General features: G+C 71.0%; 1 protein-coding gene across 4 annotated transcripts in view; it reads right to left on the reverse strand.

Annotated features, from left to right (window-relative positions):
• Positions 1 to 15,441, reverse strand: part of NPR1 (natriuretic peptide receptor 1) — a 42,530-nt gene that overhangs the window by 14,727 nt on the left and 12,362 nt on the right. For 3 of the 4 annotated variants that reach the window (XM_075906951.1, XM_075906949.1, XM_075906952.1), the window contains exons 5-11: positions 7,676 to 7,767; positions 7,002 to 7,137; positions 6,538 to 6,622; positions 4,746 to 4,866; positions 4,298 to 4,372; positions 3,449 to 3,526; positions 331 to 435 (exon numbers count right to left, since the gene is read on the reverse strand). In XM_075906951.1, the coding sequence (XP_075763066.1) occupies positions 331 to 435; positions 3,449 to 3,526; positions 4,298 to 4,372; positions 4,746 to 4,866; positions 6,538 to 6,622; positions 7,002 to 7,137; positions 7,676 to 7,767 (692 nt within the window). The remainder of the gene's footprint in view (positions 1 to 330; positions 436 to 3,448; positions 3,527 to 4,297; positions 4,373 to 4,745; positions 4,867 to 6,537; positions 6,623 to 7,001; positions 7,138 to 7,675; positions 7,768 to 15,441) is intronic. The other variant, XM_075906950.1, reaches the window with a different exon arrangement.

Consider the following 15,441-nt stretch of genomic DNA (forward strand, 5'->3'; position numbering starts at 1 on the left):
GGCGGGGCCGGCCGGTGGGTGCAGAGGGCGCGGGCGGGGAGGGCTCCCCGTAATCATCCCACAGCCCCCACAGCCCTCGCTAGCAGGTGCTGAGCCCTGGGGGGACCCTGCCACGTCCCGTTTTAATTCAGCCCCCGCCCCCTGCCATCGGTGCTGCAGGCGTGCCCCTCCCCACGCGGGGACCATGCGGCCTGCTCACTGCTCTGCAGAGGGAGCGGGGGAGTGCGGGGGGTGCTAGCCCAGGAAGGGGGGCGCCCAGGGAGGACTGGCCCTCCCCGAGAGAGAACCCAGGAGCCCTGGCTCCCAGCCCCACGTCCCCCGCCCGGGCACCTGGAGGCTCCCGCGGGGGCAGTACTCCGTCAGGATGCAGATGTTCGGGGGGTCCGTGCAGGCGCCGATGAAGCGGGTCAGGTGTTCGTTCTGGACGTCCCTCATCTGGGGGGGGTGCAGGGTTACAGGAAGGCGGCTCAGCGTCCATCAGGCCGCCCCTCCCCGAGGCCTCTGTGGGTCACGCCCGGAGGCGCTGCTTCCCCTGGCCCCGGGACGCAGCCCCCCAAAGGGGTGGGAGCGGCAGGGGGAGGCTGGCAACCATTTAGCCAAGGGGCCCCCCACGTGGCGCTGAGATGCAGCCACCTCTGGGGCGGGGCCCAGCGTGAAGGCCACACGGTGGAGGAAGCGGCTGCTCAGCCCCAGGCAGGTGGCAGGAGGCTGCCTGGCCGGTGTCTGGCGCGTGATATTTACGAGGGGCCCAGGCGCAGTGGGGGGTGCCCAAGGTCGCTCCGTGTTCAGCGGCCCCGACTTCCCGTCCCACCACAGAGGAATGATCCGGTGCCACGCTACGGCCACAGCCCGGCCCGTGCACCCATTCCTGGGCCCTGCGGCACAGGGGGCTGGCTCCTCTGGGCCTGCCCCCCCTCCGTCCCTCTCGCTGGCTCAGCCCCTGAGTAGGGGAGGGGAGCTGGGCTCCAGACGTCCATAGCCAGCCTCAGACCCCCCCCCCCCGGCAAACGTTGGGTCTTGAGCCCCCCCAGCTCGGAGCGAGGCCGCGGGGTCCGTGTTCGCTCTCTGTGGCTCTGTTGCGTGCGATTGCTACTGGACTGCAGTCAGCCCCTGTGTGCCTCAGTTTCCCCAGGCCAAAGGCATCTCTTGGTCACACCCCGCTCCCCGGCTCAGGTTGCAGCACGCCTGCCTATTGTCTACATCAGGGGTCGGCCAGGTCCGGCACGCGTGTCAAAAGCGGCACGCAAGGCGATTTTCACTGGCACACGCAATGACCCCTCCCCCTGCAACGGGCAGTGCGCTGGCGATCCAGCATCGTGCCCCCAGAAAGACTGGAGCTGGCGCGCTGCCTTCTCCACCCTGCCCCCCAGGGCGGCGGGACACAGGAGCAGCGCCCCCGCCTCCCCCGCCTGGGAGCCCAGGGCAGGAGACCAAGCAGCCCCTCCCCCCCCGCCCAGGAGAGCCACACGGGCTGGGCCACGCCACTCGTGGAAGGTACCGACCCTGGTCTAGACGATGGCTCGCGATCCCCCGTCCCCATCTAGACAGCAATGCAGGGCCCAGGGAAACTGAGGCACACCCCGGGGTTACCGCAGGCCAGGGGAAACGCCGTGACGCGCAGAGCGAACCCAGACCCCACGCGTCGCACTCAGCTTCCCCGCCGGGCCGTGGGAGCGCCCCACACGGTGCAGGCGGCTCCCCCGCCCCCTCCTGCCAGCGCTGCCCCCGGCTCCCGGATTTCTAATTAGCAAGGAAAGGACACGGCTTCCCTGCTGCTTCCTGGCTAATGAGTAATTAGCCTGTGCACGGCAGGGCCCCCCCGCCGCTAACCTAGGCCAGCCCTGCCTGGGAGCCCTCCCCTCAGGCAGACCTGCTGTGCTGGGAAGGGCCAAGCACGCTCACATGGCGCGGCACGTGTGCACTGCAGCTTTGCACGGGTGCGGGGCGCCTCCCTAGCGCCCTGTCCAGGAGGGGCCGGGCCCGGCTCATTTGCACCTCGCCGTGGCTCCTGCAGCAGGGAGTTCCACACGTGGCCCCGCTGCCTGTCACAGTGGCACCACGTAGCCTTTTGCCAGGTTCTCCCCCTGGCCTTTGAGGGCCCCCCTCAGCTCTGCCTTGCACCCGCTGCCTGGCACAGAGGTGGGCACTAACGTCGGAGGGGAGCCCCTCTAGAAGTCGGGAAGGTGGTGTGAGGAAGTGGGGAGTTTGGGGGGCTCAAAGGGGGGGTGTTACATATGGGGGGGCTCAGTGCCCAACAGTTACTGGTTCAATGTGACAAGGGGGGAAGTTTGTTGTTGCAGGAAACAGCCCAGAGTTGGTGCCGGGGGGTCTGGTGCCCTGGTGACCCCGACCCTCCTTGGAGGACACGGTCGGACAGACAAGGGGCGGCTGAGGGGAGACGCCAGCAACCGGCCCAGCTGGTCCCAGCGAGGGGGGACACTGGGTGGGGAGGGGGGCGGAGAAGAGGGGCCCAGGCGACCCCGTTAGCTGGGGAGGAGACAATGGCCGGGGGAGGGGCTGTGGCTGGGGGTACCGGGGGCTCTGCTGGGAGACGGGGGCTGAGGGCGGAGCAGGCAGGACTCAGCCGGCTGCAGGGAGGCTGACGTGCGGGCGGAGGCCCCGGCCGACTGGCCTGAGGGATCCGTTGCTGCGCCCAAAGCTCCATAGACCCCCTGTTCTGTGCTGGCCGGAGTCGCTCTGGGCTGGGGAACAGGCTGCGCTAGGCCCTCTGGGAGGGGAGACCCGGGGGCCAGAGGGAGGGGACCCCCGAGGGGGCTCACGGCAGGGGCAGGCGGCTGGAGGGGCAGACCCCCCCGGGGAGGGTCGCCGCACTGGAGTGGCCCCGGGGAAAGGGGCCGTCTCGCTGCCGCCGGAGTGGGGGGGCTCCCCGCAGAGAGCACATGGCCCCCCCGCGGGACGCTGGGAATCGGTGAGCTCAGGAAGCGCCACAGGGGTTCGGGGTTACACAGGCACCTGGGTCCCACCTTGGGGCGGGGCCGGCAGCTCCCAGCCCCACTCCCGGGGAGCCCCCGCCCCACTCCCGGGGAACCCCCCCGCCCCACTCCCGGGGAGCCCCCCCCCCACTCCCGGGCAGCTCCCCGCCCCACTCCCGGGGAACCCCCCCGCCCCACTCCCGGGGAGCCCCCCCCCCACTCCCGGGCAGCTCCCCGCCCCACTCCCGGGGAACCCCCCCGCCCCACTCCCGGGGAGCCCCCGCCCCACTCCCGGGGAGCCCCCGCAGCAGCAGGGGGGCTGGCGGCTCCGTGGCAGGCGGGTGGGACTGGGCCAGCCTGGCAGAGCACGTGGGGGGGCGCTGGGACCGCTCACGGAGAAGCCGCCGCCGATCTCTGCGCCCCGGGTCGACCTCCTCTAGTGGGGCAGGGGGTTCTGGGGAAGCACCCCCCTGCGCCGTGGGGCCTGGCACGCGCAGGACGCTGGGGGGACCTACGTGTTTCAGCTCAAACAGCACCTTCCGCGTCAGCTCGATTCGCTTCCGGTTGACGTGCTTCACCGCCACCATGTTCCCCTGCCGGGCGAGAGGGGGTCAGGCGGGGCGCAGCTCCCCTCCCCCCACCAGCTCTTCAGCATGTATGGGCTCTGACCGAGGGGAGAGCGCCCCCTACGGCCCCGCCCCTGCAGTGCAGAGCCCCCTACGGCCCCGCCCCTGCAGTGCAGAGCCTCCTAAAACTCCACCCCCTGCAGTGCAGCACCCCCTACGGCCCCGCCCCTGCAGTGCAGTGCCCCCTAAAACCCCACCCCCTGCAGTGTAGCGCCCCTACGGCCCCGACCCCTGCAGTGCAGCGCCCCCTAAAACCCCACCCCCTGCAGTGCAGCGCCCCCTACGGCCCTGCCTCTGCAGTGTAGCGCCCCTACGGCCCCGACCCCTGCAGTGCAGTGCCCCTAAAACCCCACCCCCTGCAGTGCAGCGCCCCCTATGGCCCTGCCTCTGCAGTGTAGCGCCCCTACGGCCCTGCCCCCTGCAGTGCAGCACCCCCTACGGCCCCGCCCCCTGCAGTGCAGCGCACCCTACAGACTCCACCCCCTGCAGTGCAGCGCCCCATGAACCTCACACCCCTGCAGTGCAGCACCCCCCCCACGGACCCTGCCCCCTACGCACCACGCCCCCTACAGACCTCGCTCCCTACGGACCTCGCCCCCATGAATCCCCCCACCCCCTGCAGCTCAGTGCCCCTACTCACCCTGCCCCGCTCCCTGCCGCTCAGTGCCCCAGCTGACCCCGCCCTGCTCTTGCAGCGCCGTGACGCTCCCTGCCCCACAGGCGAGGCCCTGCACCCACCTTGTAGTAGGCTGTCTTGGCAAAGACCTGGAACTGCCCCTCCGTGGTCAAGAGGGAGCCGTAGTTGGAGCCCCTCTGTGGGGAAGGAAGCGCGGGGCGTGAGGGGCAGCGGGGGCCGGGAGCGGGGCCAACCCCCCCGGGAATGGAACCCCAGGGCTTTTGGGGCCCCCCCAGGGGAAACCCCCCTCCTAGCGCCCCTGCTGCAGAGCTTGTGGGAAAGGGGCTGGAGGGGAGGGAAACAGCCTGGGATGGGCCCCCCCAGCCCCGCCTCCTGCCCCCTCCAGCCCCCCGCCTGGCTCCCCCATCCAATCAGGCTTCATAAACCTTCCTGGGCCTGCGGCTGGAGCAAGGCCCCGGCGCGGCCGCTTGTGCCCGGGGATGCCACGGAGGGCCCTCTGGGGGGCTGCTCGGCCCAGGCCCCCCGCCCAGCCCGGGCCCCGGGGCTCACCAGGGACAGGGTCAGCTTGCTCCCCGCACTGCGCAGGTTTTTCTCCAGGCTGCTGGACTGGACGTCCTCCCAGCGCACGCGCCACAGCTCAGCCGCCAGCTCCTTCTCCAGCGTCAGCTTCCTGCGCCGGCACGGGCAGTGAGAGGCCCCCACGCGGCCCCGGCTTCCACGGGCCCCCACCACGGGCGCCAACCCCCCGCCCGGGCACCCCGCCACGGGCGCCAACCCCCCGCCCGGGCACCCCGCCACGGGCGCCAACCCCCGCCCGGGCACCCCGCCACGGGCGCCAACCCCCCGCCCGGGCACCCCGCCACGGGCGCCAACCCCCCGCCCGGGCACCCCGCCACGGGCGCCAACCCCCGCCCGGGCACCCCGCCACGGGCGCCAACCCCCCGCCCGGGCACCCCGCCACGGGCGCCAACCCCCCACCCGGGCACCCCGCCACGGGCGCCAACCCCCCGCCCGGGCACCCCGCCACGGGCGCCAACCCCCGCCCGGGCACCCCGCCACGGGCGCCAACCCCCCACCCGGGCACCCCGCCACGGGCGCCAACCCCCCACCCGGGCACCCCGCCACGGGCGCCAACCCCCGCCCGGGCACCCCGCCACGGGCGCCAACCCCCCGCCCGGGCACCCCGCCACGGGCGCCAACCCCCCGCCCGGGCACCCCGCCACGGGCGCCAACCCCCCGCCCAGTCACCCTGCCACGGGCGCCAACCCCCCGCCCGGGCACCCCGCCACGGGCGCCAACCCCCCACCCGGGCACCCCGCCACGGGCGCCAACCCCCCACCCGGGCACCCCGCCACGGGCGCCAACCCCCCGCCCGGGCACCCCGCCACGGGCGCCAACCCCCCGCCCGGGCACCCCGCCACGGGCGCCAACCCCCCGCCCGGGCACCCCGCCACGGGCGCCAACCCCCACCCGGGCACCCCGCCACGGGCGCCAACCCCCCGCCCGGGCACCCCGCCACGGGCGCCAACCCCCCGCCCAGTCACCCCGCCACGGGCGCCAACCCCCCGCCCGGGCACCCCGCCACGGGCGCCAACCCCCCGCCCGGGCACCCCGCCACGGGCGCCAACCCCCCGCCCGGGCACCCCGCCACGGGCGCCAACCCCTGCCCGGGCACCCCGCCCCACCCCTGCCTGCAAGCAGGCGCCCACCCCCCGCCCGGGCACCCCACCACGGGCGCCAACCCCCCGCCAGGGCACCCCGCCACGGGCGCCAACCCCCCGCCCGGGCACCCCGCCACGGGCGCCCACCCCCCACCCGGGCACCCCGCCACGGGCGCCAACCCCCGCCAGGGCACCCCGCCACGGGCGCCAACCCCCCGCCCGGGCACCCCGCCACGGGCGCCAACCCCCCACCCGGGCACCCCGCCACGGGCGCCAACCCCCCGCCCGGGCACCCCGCCACGGGCGCTAACCCCCCACCCGGGCACCCCGCCACGGGCGCCAACCCCCCGCCCGGGCACCCCGCCACGGGCGCCAACCCCCCGCCCGGGCACCCCACCCCACCCCTGCCTGCAAGCAGGCGCCCACCCCCTGCCCGGGCACCCCGCCACGGGCGCCAACCCCCGCCAGGGCACCCCGCCACGGGCGCCAACCCCCCACCCGGGCACCCCGCCACGGGCGCCAACCCCCCACCCGGGCACCCCGCCACGGGCGCCAACCCCTGCCCGGGCACCCCGCCACGCCCCTGCCTGCAAGCAGGCGCCCACCCCCCGCCCGGGCACCCCGCCCCGCCCCTGCCTGCACAGCAGGCGTCTTCCCCCCCCGCGCCCAGGGCCCCGCACCTGTACACGACGAAGGAGGTGGCGGCGACGCACAGCAGGGCGAAGCTGACCAGGAGGGCGAGGATCTCCAGGGTGGAGAAGCTGGCTGCAAAAGCAGGGGGAGGGGGACTGAGCCCGGGGCCTGGGTTCAAATCCCCCGGGGGGAGGTGCCTCAGCAGGGACGCACAGCCGGGGCAGAGGCAGTGTCGAGGGGGGGGTGCCCAGGTGCTAGGGGCACAGGGCATCTGGGGGGAAGGAGGCTTGTGCCTGCTCCTGCCCTTGTTGCAGACTCTGGGGAAGGGGTGCAAAGTCTGCGGGGAGGGGGGCTGGGGGGCTCGCTTTCCTGGGGCTGGCCCCACACGGCCTGCGGGGAGGGGGGCTGGGGGGCTCGCTTTCCTGGGGCTGGCCCCACACGGCCTGCGGGGAGGGGGTTGTGCTGGCAGGGGCCCAGGGGAGGAAGCCCGCTCGGGGGGGAGGGGCCCCACCTTTTTTGCACAGCGGGTTGCTGTTGTCGAAGCCGCAGGGCGGCACGTCGCGGGGCGCGCCCTTGCCCGGCCAGTGGATCTCGCGCCCGAGCACCGGGCTCATCTGCTTGGTGGTGCCGTTGTAGCTGTAGACGACCTAGGAGGGCGAGAGGCGGGTGTGACGGGGGGGGGGGGGGCGACTGTCTCCCCTTGTCACCCGGTGGCTCTGCCTGGCTGCACTGTGCTAGGTGGGATTCCTGGCGACTCCCCCAACGTGTGCAGGGCCCGAGAGAGCAGCCCTGCCCCCGGGAGAGGCGCAGGAGACAGGCGGGGAACTAGGCCGGGGGGGGCTAGTCTGAGCAGAGGCTTAGAGCAGGAAGGGGGGTCAGGGCCCGGGAGCCCCCCAGAGGGATGAGGCTGCCACCCTGGGGGCCCGTGCTCACACCGCTCCCGTGCCGCTCTGTGTCCCCAAGAACCACTGGCCCTCCTCTCCCGGCCGCTGAGAGTCACGCCTGGGTGCGGATGGGGGGGCAGGGTCAGGGGCCCCCCGCGCCGTCACAGCAGGCTCTAGGAAGGGGCCGCAGCAGGACCCCCCAGGCTGCCCTCGCCCCTCCCGCCAACGCCCTCCGTCCGGGCAAGCGGGGCCGGGGGGCTGCGACGGACAGGGCGGGGGGCTGGGCCAGGCAGCCACGGACCTGGAAGGCGCCCTGCGCAGGGTCCATGTCCCACAGCGCGTAGTCGCTCTCCCGGTCGCCGTTCTCGTCAATCTTCAGGAAGCCGGTGACCCCTGCAGGGCGGGGAGAGTGAGAACGCGCGGGACTGGCCCCCGCGGGGCTACGGGCAGAGGGGCCCAAAGACAGGCAGGGAGGCTCCCCAGGAAGGAGGAGGTAGGGGGACCGTTTGGCTCTGAGGTGCAGCTGGCTCTGGGGTGGGGCGCGGGGCGGGTTATGCAGGGATCTCTCCTTTGGGGCTGAGGTGCAGCTGGCTCTGGGGTGGGGCGCGGGGCGGGTTATGCAGGGATCTCTCCTTTGGGCCTGAGGTGCAGCTGGCTCTGGGGTGGGGCGCGGGGCGGGTTATGCAGGGATCTCTCCTTTGGGTCTGAGGTGCAGCTGGCTCTGGGGTGGGGCGTGGGGCGGGTTATGCAGGGATCTCTCCTTTGGCTCTGAGGTGCAGCTGGCTCTGGGGTGGGGCGCGGGGCGGGTTATGCAGGGATCTCTCCTTTGGGACTGAGGTGCAGCTGGCTCTGGGGTGGGGCGCGGGGCGGGTTATGCAGGGATCTCTCCTTTGGCTCTGAGGTGCAGCTGGCTCTGGGGTGGGGCGCGGGGCGGGTTATGCAGGGATCTCTCCTTTGGGTCTGAGGTGCAGCTGGCTCGGGGGTGGGGCGCGGGGCGGGTTATGCAGGGATCTCTCCTTTGGGACTGAGGCGCAGCTGGCTCTGGGGTGGGGCGCGGGGCGGGTTATGCAGGGATCTCTCCTTTGGGTCTGAGGTGCAGCTGGCTCTGGGGTGGGGCGCGGGGCGGGTTATGCAGGGATCTCTCCTTTGGGACTGAGGTGCAGCTGGCTCTGGGGTGGAGCGCGGGGCGGGTTATGCAGGGATCTCTCCTTTGGGACTGAGGCGCAGCTGGCTCTGGGGTGGGGCGCGGGGCGGGTTATGCAGGGATCTCTCCTTTGGGTCTGAGGTGCAGCTGGCTCTGGGGTGCGGCACGGGGCGGGTTATGCAGGGATCTCTCCTTTGGGACTGAGGTGCAGCTGGCTCTGGGGTGGGGCGCGGGGCGGGTTATGCAGGGATCTCTCCTTTGGGACTGAGGTGCAGCTGGCTCTGGGGTGGGGCGCGGGGCGGGTTATGCAGGGATCTCTCCTTTGGGACTGAGGTGCAGCTGGCTCTGGGGTGGGGCGTGGGGCGGGTTATGCAGGGATCTCTCCTTTGGGACTGAGGTGCAGCTGGCTCTGGGGTGGGGCGTGGGGCGGGTTATGCAGGGATCTCTCCTTTGGGACTGAGGTGCAGCTGGCTCTGGGGTGGGGTGCGGGGCGGGTTATGCAGGGATCTCTCCTTTGGGACTGAGGTGCAGCTGGCTCGGGGGTGGGGCGCGGGGCGGGTTATGCAGGGATCTCTCCTTTGGGACTGAGGTGCAGCTGGCTCTGGGGTGGGGCGCGGGGCGGGTTATGCAGGGATCTCTCCTCTGGGCCTGAGGCGCAGCTGGCTCTGGGGTGGGGCGCGGGGCGGGTTATGCAGGGATCTCTCCTTTGGGACTGAGGTGCAGCTGGCTCTGGGGTGGGGCGCGGGGCGGGTTATGCAGGGATCTCTCCTTTGGGACTGAGGTGCAGCTGGCTCTGGGGTGGGGCGCGGGGCGGGTTATGCAGGGATCTCTCCTTTGGCTCTGAGGTGCAGCTGGCTCTGGGGTGGGGCGCGGGGCGGGTTATGCAGGGATCTCTCGTTTGGCTCTGAGGTGCAGCTGGCTCTGGGGTGGGGCGCGGGGCGGGTTATGCAGGGATCTCTCCTTTGGGTCTGAGGTGCAGCTGGCTCTGGGGTGGGGCGCGGGGCGGGTTAGGCAGGGATCTCTCCTTTGGGGCTGAGGTGCAGCTGGCTCGGGGGTGGGGCGCGGGGCGGGTTAGGCAGGGATCTCTCCTTTGGGGCTGAGGTGCAGCTGGCTCTGGGGTGCGGCGCGGGGCGGGTTAGGCAGGGATCTCTCCTTTGGGACTGAGGTGCAGCTGGCTCTGGGGTGCGGCGCGGGGCGGGTTATGCAGGGATCTCTCCTTTGGGTCTGAGGTTCAGCTGGCTCTGGGGTGCGGCGCGGGGCGGGTTATGCAGGGATCTCTCCTTTGGGTCTGAGGTGCAGCTGGCTCGGGGGTGGGGCGCGGGGCGGGTTATGCAGGGATCTCTCCTTTGGGGCTGAGGTGCAGCTGGCTCTGAGGTGGGGCGCGGGGCGGGTTATGCAGGGATCTCTCCTTTGGGCCTGAGGTGCAGCTGGCTCTGGGGTGGGGCGCGGGGCGGGTTATGCAGGGATCTCTCCTTTGGGCCTGAGGTGCAGCTGGCTCTGGGGTGGGGCGCGGGGCGGGTTATGCAGGGATCTCTCCTTTGGGACTGAGGTGCAGCTGGCTCTGGGGTGGGGCGCGGGGCGGGTTATGCAGGGATCTCTCCTTTGGGTCTGAGGTGCAGCTGGCTCTGGGGTGGGGCATGGGGCGGGTTATGCAGGGATCTCTCCTTTGGGACTGAGGTGCAGCTGGCTCTGGGGTGGGGCGCGGGGCGGGTTATGCAGGGATCTCTCCTTTGGGCCTGAGGTGCAGCTGGCTCTGGGGTGGGGCGCGGGGCGGGTTATGCAGGGATCTCTCCTTTGGGTCTGAGGTGCAGCTGGCTCTGGGGTGGGGCATGGGGCGGGTTATGCAGGGATCTCTCCTCTGGGTCTGAGGTGCAGCTGGCTCTGGGGTGGGGCGCGGGGCGGGTTATGCAGGGATCTCTCCTTTGGGACTGAGGTGCAGCTGGCTCTGGGGTGGGGCGCGGGGCGGGTTATGCAGGGATCTCTCCTTTGGGCCTGAGGTGCAGCTGGCTCTGGGGTGGGGCGCGGGGCGGGTTATGCAGGGATCTCTCCTCTGGGCCTGAGGCGCAGCTGGCTCTGGGGTGCGGCGCGGGGTGGGTTATGCAGGGATCTCTCCTCTGGGACTGAGGTGCAGCTGGCTCTGGGGTGCGGCGCGGGGCGGGTTATGCAGGGATCTCTCCTTTGGGACTGAGGTGCAGCTGGCTCTGGGGTGCGGCGCGGGGCGGGTTATGCAGGGATCTCTCCTTTGGGACTGAGGTGCAGCTGGCTCTGGGGTGGGGCGCGGGGCGGGTTATGCAGGGATCTCTCCTTTGGGGCTGAGGTGCAGCTGGCTCTGGGGTGGGGCGCGGGGCGGGTTATGCAGGGATCTCTCCTTTGGGCCTGAGGTGCAGCTGTCTCTGGGGTGGGGCGCAGGGCGGGTTATGCAGGGATCTCTCCTTTGGGGCTGAGGTGCAGCTGGCTCTGGGGTGGGGCGCGGGGCGGGTTATGCAGGGATCTCTCCTTTGGGGCTGAGGTGCAGCTGGCTCTGGGGTGCGGCGCGGGGCGGGTTAGGCAGGGATCTCTCCTTTGGGACTGAGGTGCAGCTGGCTCTGGGGTGCGGCGCGGGGCGGGTTATGCAGGGATCTCTCCTTTGGGTCTGAGGTTCAGCTGGCTCTGGGGTGCGGCGCGGGGCGGGTTATGCAGGGATCTCTCCTTTGGGTCTGAGGTGCAGCTGGCTGGGGGTGGGGCGCGGGGCGGGTTATGCAGGGATCTCTCCTTTGGGGCTGAGGTGCAGCTGGCTCTGGGGTGGGGCGCGGGGCGGGTTATGCAGGGATCTCTCCTTTGGGCCTGAGGTGCAGCTGGCTCTGGGGTGGGGCGCGGGGCGGGTTATGCAGGGATCTCTCCTTTGGGCCTGAGGTGCAGCTGGCTCTGGGGTGGGGCGCGGGGCGGGTTATGCAGGGATCTCTCCTTTGGGACTGAGGTGCAGCTGGCTCTGGGGTGGGGCGCGGGGCGGGTTATGCAGGGATCTCTCCTTTGGGTCTGAGGTGCAGCTGGCTCTGGGGTGGGGCATGGGGCGGGTTATGCAGGGATCTCTCCTTTGGGACTGAGGTGCAGCTGGCTCTGGGGTGGGGCGCGGGGCGGGTTATGCAGGGATCTCTCCTTTGGGCCTGAGGTGCAGCTGGCTCTGGGGTGGGGCGCGGGGCGGGTTATGCAGGGATCTCTCCTTTGGGACTGAGGTGCAGCTGGCTCTGGGGTGGGGCGCGGGGCGGGTTATGCAGGGATCTCTCCTTTGGGTCTGAGGTGCAGCTGGCTCTGGGGTGGGGCATGGGGCGGGTTATGCAGGGATCTCTCCTCTGGGTCTGAGGTGCAGCTGGCTCTGGGGTGGGGCGCGGGGCGGGTTATGCAGGGATCTCTCCTTTGGGACTGAGGTGCAGCTGGCTCTGGGGTGGGGCGCGGGGCGGGTTATGCAGGGATCTCTCCTTTGGGCCTGAGGTGCAGCTGGCTCTGGGGTGGGGCGCGGGGCGGGTTATGCAGGGATCTCTCCTCTGGGCCTGAGGCGCAGCTGGCTCTGGGGTGCGGCGCGGGGTGGGTTATGCAGGGATCTCTCCTCTGGGACTGAGGTGCAGCTGGCTCTGGGGTGCGGCGCGGGGCGGGTTATGCAGGGATCTCTCCTTTGGGACTGAGGTGCAGCTGGCTCTGGGGTGCGGCGCGGGGCGGGTTATGCAGGGATCTCTCCTTTGGGACTGAGGTGCAGCTGGCTCTGGGGTGGGGCGCGGGGCGGGTTATGCAGGGATCTCTCCTTTGGGGCTGAGGTGCAGCTGGCTCTGGGGTGGGGCGCGGGGCGGGTTATGCAGGGATCTCTCCTTTGGGCCTGAGGTGCAGCTGGCTCTGGGGTGGGGCGCAGGGCGGGTTATGCAGGGATCTCTCCTTTGGGGCTGAGGTGCAGCTGGCTCTGGGGTGGGGCGCGGGGCGGGTTATGCAGGGATCTCTCCTTTGGGACTGAGGTGCAGCTGGCTCTGGGGTGCGGCGCGGGGCGGGTTATGCAGGGATCTCTCCTTTGGGTCTGAGGTGCAGCTGGCTCTGGGGTGGGGCGCGGGGCGGGTTATGCAGGGATCTCTCCTTTGGGGCTGAGGTGCAGCTGGCTCTGGGGTGCGGCGCGGGGCGGGTTATGCAGGGATCTCTCCTTTGGGCCTGAGGTGCAGCTGGCTCGGGGGTGGGGCGTGGGGCGGGTTATGCAGGGATCTCTCCTTTGGGACTGAGGTGCAGCTGGCTCTGGGGTGGGGCGTGGGGCGGGTTATGCAGGGATCTCTCCTTTGGGCCTGAGGTGCAGCTGGCTCTGGGGTGGGGCGCGGGGCGGGTTATGCAGGGATCTCTCCTTTGGGACCGAGGTGCAGCTGGCTCTGGGGTGGGGCGCGGGGCGGGTTATGCAGGGATCTCTCCTTTGGGTCTGAGGTGCAGCTGGCTCTGGGGTGGGGCATGGGGCGGGTTATGCAGGGATCTCTCCTTTGGGACTGAGGTGCAGCTGGCTCTGGGGTGGGGCGCGGGGCGGGTTATGCAGGGATCTCTCCTTTGGGCCTGAGGTGCAGCTGGCTCTGGGGTGGGGCGCGGGGCGGGTTATGCAGGGATCTCTCCTTTGGGGCTGAGGTGCAGCTGGCTCTGGGGTGGGGCATGGGGCGGGTTATGCAGGGATCTCTCCTCTGGGTCTGAGGTGCAGCTGGCTCTGGGGTGGGGCGCGGGGCGGGTTATGCAGGGATCTCTCCTTTGGGACTGAGGTGCAGCTGGCTCTGGGGTGGGGCGCGGGGCGGGTTATGCAGGGATCTCTCCTTTGGGCCTGAGGTGCAGCTGGCTCTGGGGTGGGGCGCGGGGCGGGTTATGCAGGGATCTCTCCTCTGGGCCTGAGGTGCAGCTGGCTCTGGGGTGGGGCGCGGGGCGGGTTATGCAGGGATCTCTCCTTTGGGACTGAGGTGCAGCTGGCTCTGGGGTGGGGCGTGGGGCGGGTTATGCAGGGATCTCTCCTTTGGGACTGAGGTGCAGCTGGCTCTGGGGTGGGGCGCGGGGCGGGTTATGCAGGGATCTCTCCTTTGGGCCTGAGGTGCAGCTGGCTCTGGGGTGGGGCGTGGGGCGGGTTATGCAGGGATCTCTCCTTTGGGACTGAGGTGCAGCTGGCTCTGGGGTGGGGCGTGGGGCGGGTTATGCAGGGATCTCTCCTTTGGGACTGAGGTGCAGCTGGCTCTGGGGTGGGGCGCAGGGCGGGTTATGCAGGGATCTCTCCTTTGGGTCTGAGGTGCAGCTGGCTCTGGGGTGGGGCATGGGGCGGGTTATGCAGGGATCTCTCCTTTGGGACTGAGGTGCAGCTGGCTCTGGGGTGGGGCGCGGGGCGGGTTATGCAGGGATCTCTCCTTTGGGCCTGAGGTGCAGCTGGCTCTGGGGTGCGGCGTGGGGCGGGTTATGCAGGGATCTCTCCTTTGGGACTGAGGTGCAGCTGGCTCTGGGGTGGGGCGCGGGGCGGGTTATGCAGGGATCTCTCCTTTGGGACTGAGGTGCAGCTGGCTCTGGGGTGGGGCGCGGGGCAGGTTATGCAGGGATCTCTCCTCTGGGCCTGAGGCGCAGCTGGCTCTGGGGTGCGGCGCGGGGTGGGTTATGCAGGGATCTCTCCTCTGGGACTGAGGTGCAGCTGGCTCTGGGGTGCGGCGCGGGGCGGGTTATGCAGGGATCTCTCCTTTGGGACTGAGGTGCAGCTGGCTCTGGGGTGCGGCGCGGGGCGGGTTATGCAGGGATCTCTCCTTTGGGACTGAGGTGCAGCTGGCTCTGGGGTGGGGCGCGGGGCGGGTTATGCAGGGATCTCTCCTTTGGGGCTGAGGTGCAGCTGGCTCTGGGGTGGGGCGCGGGGCGGGTTATGCAGGGATCTCTCCTTTGGGCCTGAGGTGCAGCTGGCTCTGGGGTGGGGCGCAGGGCGGGTTATGCAGGGATCTCTCCTTTGGGGCTGAGGTGCAGCTGGCTCTGGGGTGGGGCGCGGGGCGGGTTATGCAGGGATCTCTCCTTTGGGACTGAGGTGCAGCTGGCTCTGGGGTGCGGCGCGGGGCGGGTTATGCAGGGATCTCTCCTTTGGGTCTGAGGTGCAGCTGGCTCTGGGGTGGGGCGCGGGGCGGGTTATGCAGGGATCTCTCCTTTGGGGCTGAGGTGCAGCTGGCTCTGGGGTGGGGCGCGGGGCGGGTTATGCAGGGATCTCTCCTTTGGGCCTGAGGTGCAGCTGGCTCGGGGGTGGGGCGTGGGGCGGGTTATGCAGGGATCTCTCCTTTGGGACTGAGGTGCAGCTGGCTCTGGGGTGGGGCGTGGGGCTGGTTATGCAGGGATCTCTCCTTTGGGCCTGAGGTGCAGCTGGCTCTGGGGTGGGGCGCGGGGCGGGTTATGCAGGGATCTCTCCTTTGGGACCGAGGTGCAGCTGGCTCTGGGGTGGGGCGCGGGGCGGGTTATGCAGGGATCTCTCCTTTGGGACTGAGGTGCAGCTGGCTCTGGGGTGGGGCGCGGGGCGGGTTATGCAGGGATCTCTCCTTTGGGGCTGAGGTGCAGCTGGCTCTGGGGTGGGGCGTGGGGCGGGTTATGCAGGGATCTCTCCTTTGGGTCTGAGGTGCAGCTGGCTCTGGGGTGCGGCGCGGGGCGGGTTATGCAGGGATCTCTCCTTTGGGACTGAGGTGCAGCTGGCTCTGGGGTGGGGCACGGGGCGGGTTATGCAGGGATCTCTCCTTTGGGACTGAGGTGCAGCTGGCTCTGGGGTGGGGCGCGGGGCGGGTTATGCAGGGATCTCTCCTCTGGGACTGAGGTGCAGCTGGCTCTGGGGTGGGGCATGGGGCGGGTTATGCAGGGATCTCTCCTTTGGGACTGAGGTGCAGCTGGCTCTGGGGTGGGGCATGGGGCGGGTTATGCAGGGATCTCTCCTCTGGGTCTGA

Source organism: Pelodiscus sinensis, chromosome 24 (assembly GCF_049634645.1).
Source record: "Pelodiscus sinensis isolate JC-2024 chromosome 24, ASM4963464v1, whole genome shotgun sequence".
Classification (NCBI taxonomy): Eukaryota; Metazoa; Chordata; order Testudines; family Trionychidae; genus Pelodiscus; species Pelodiscus sinensis.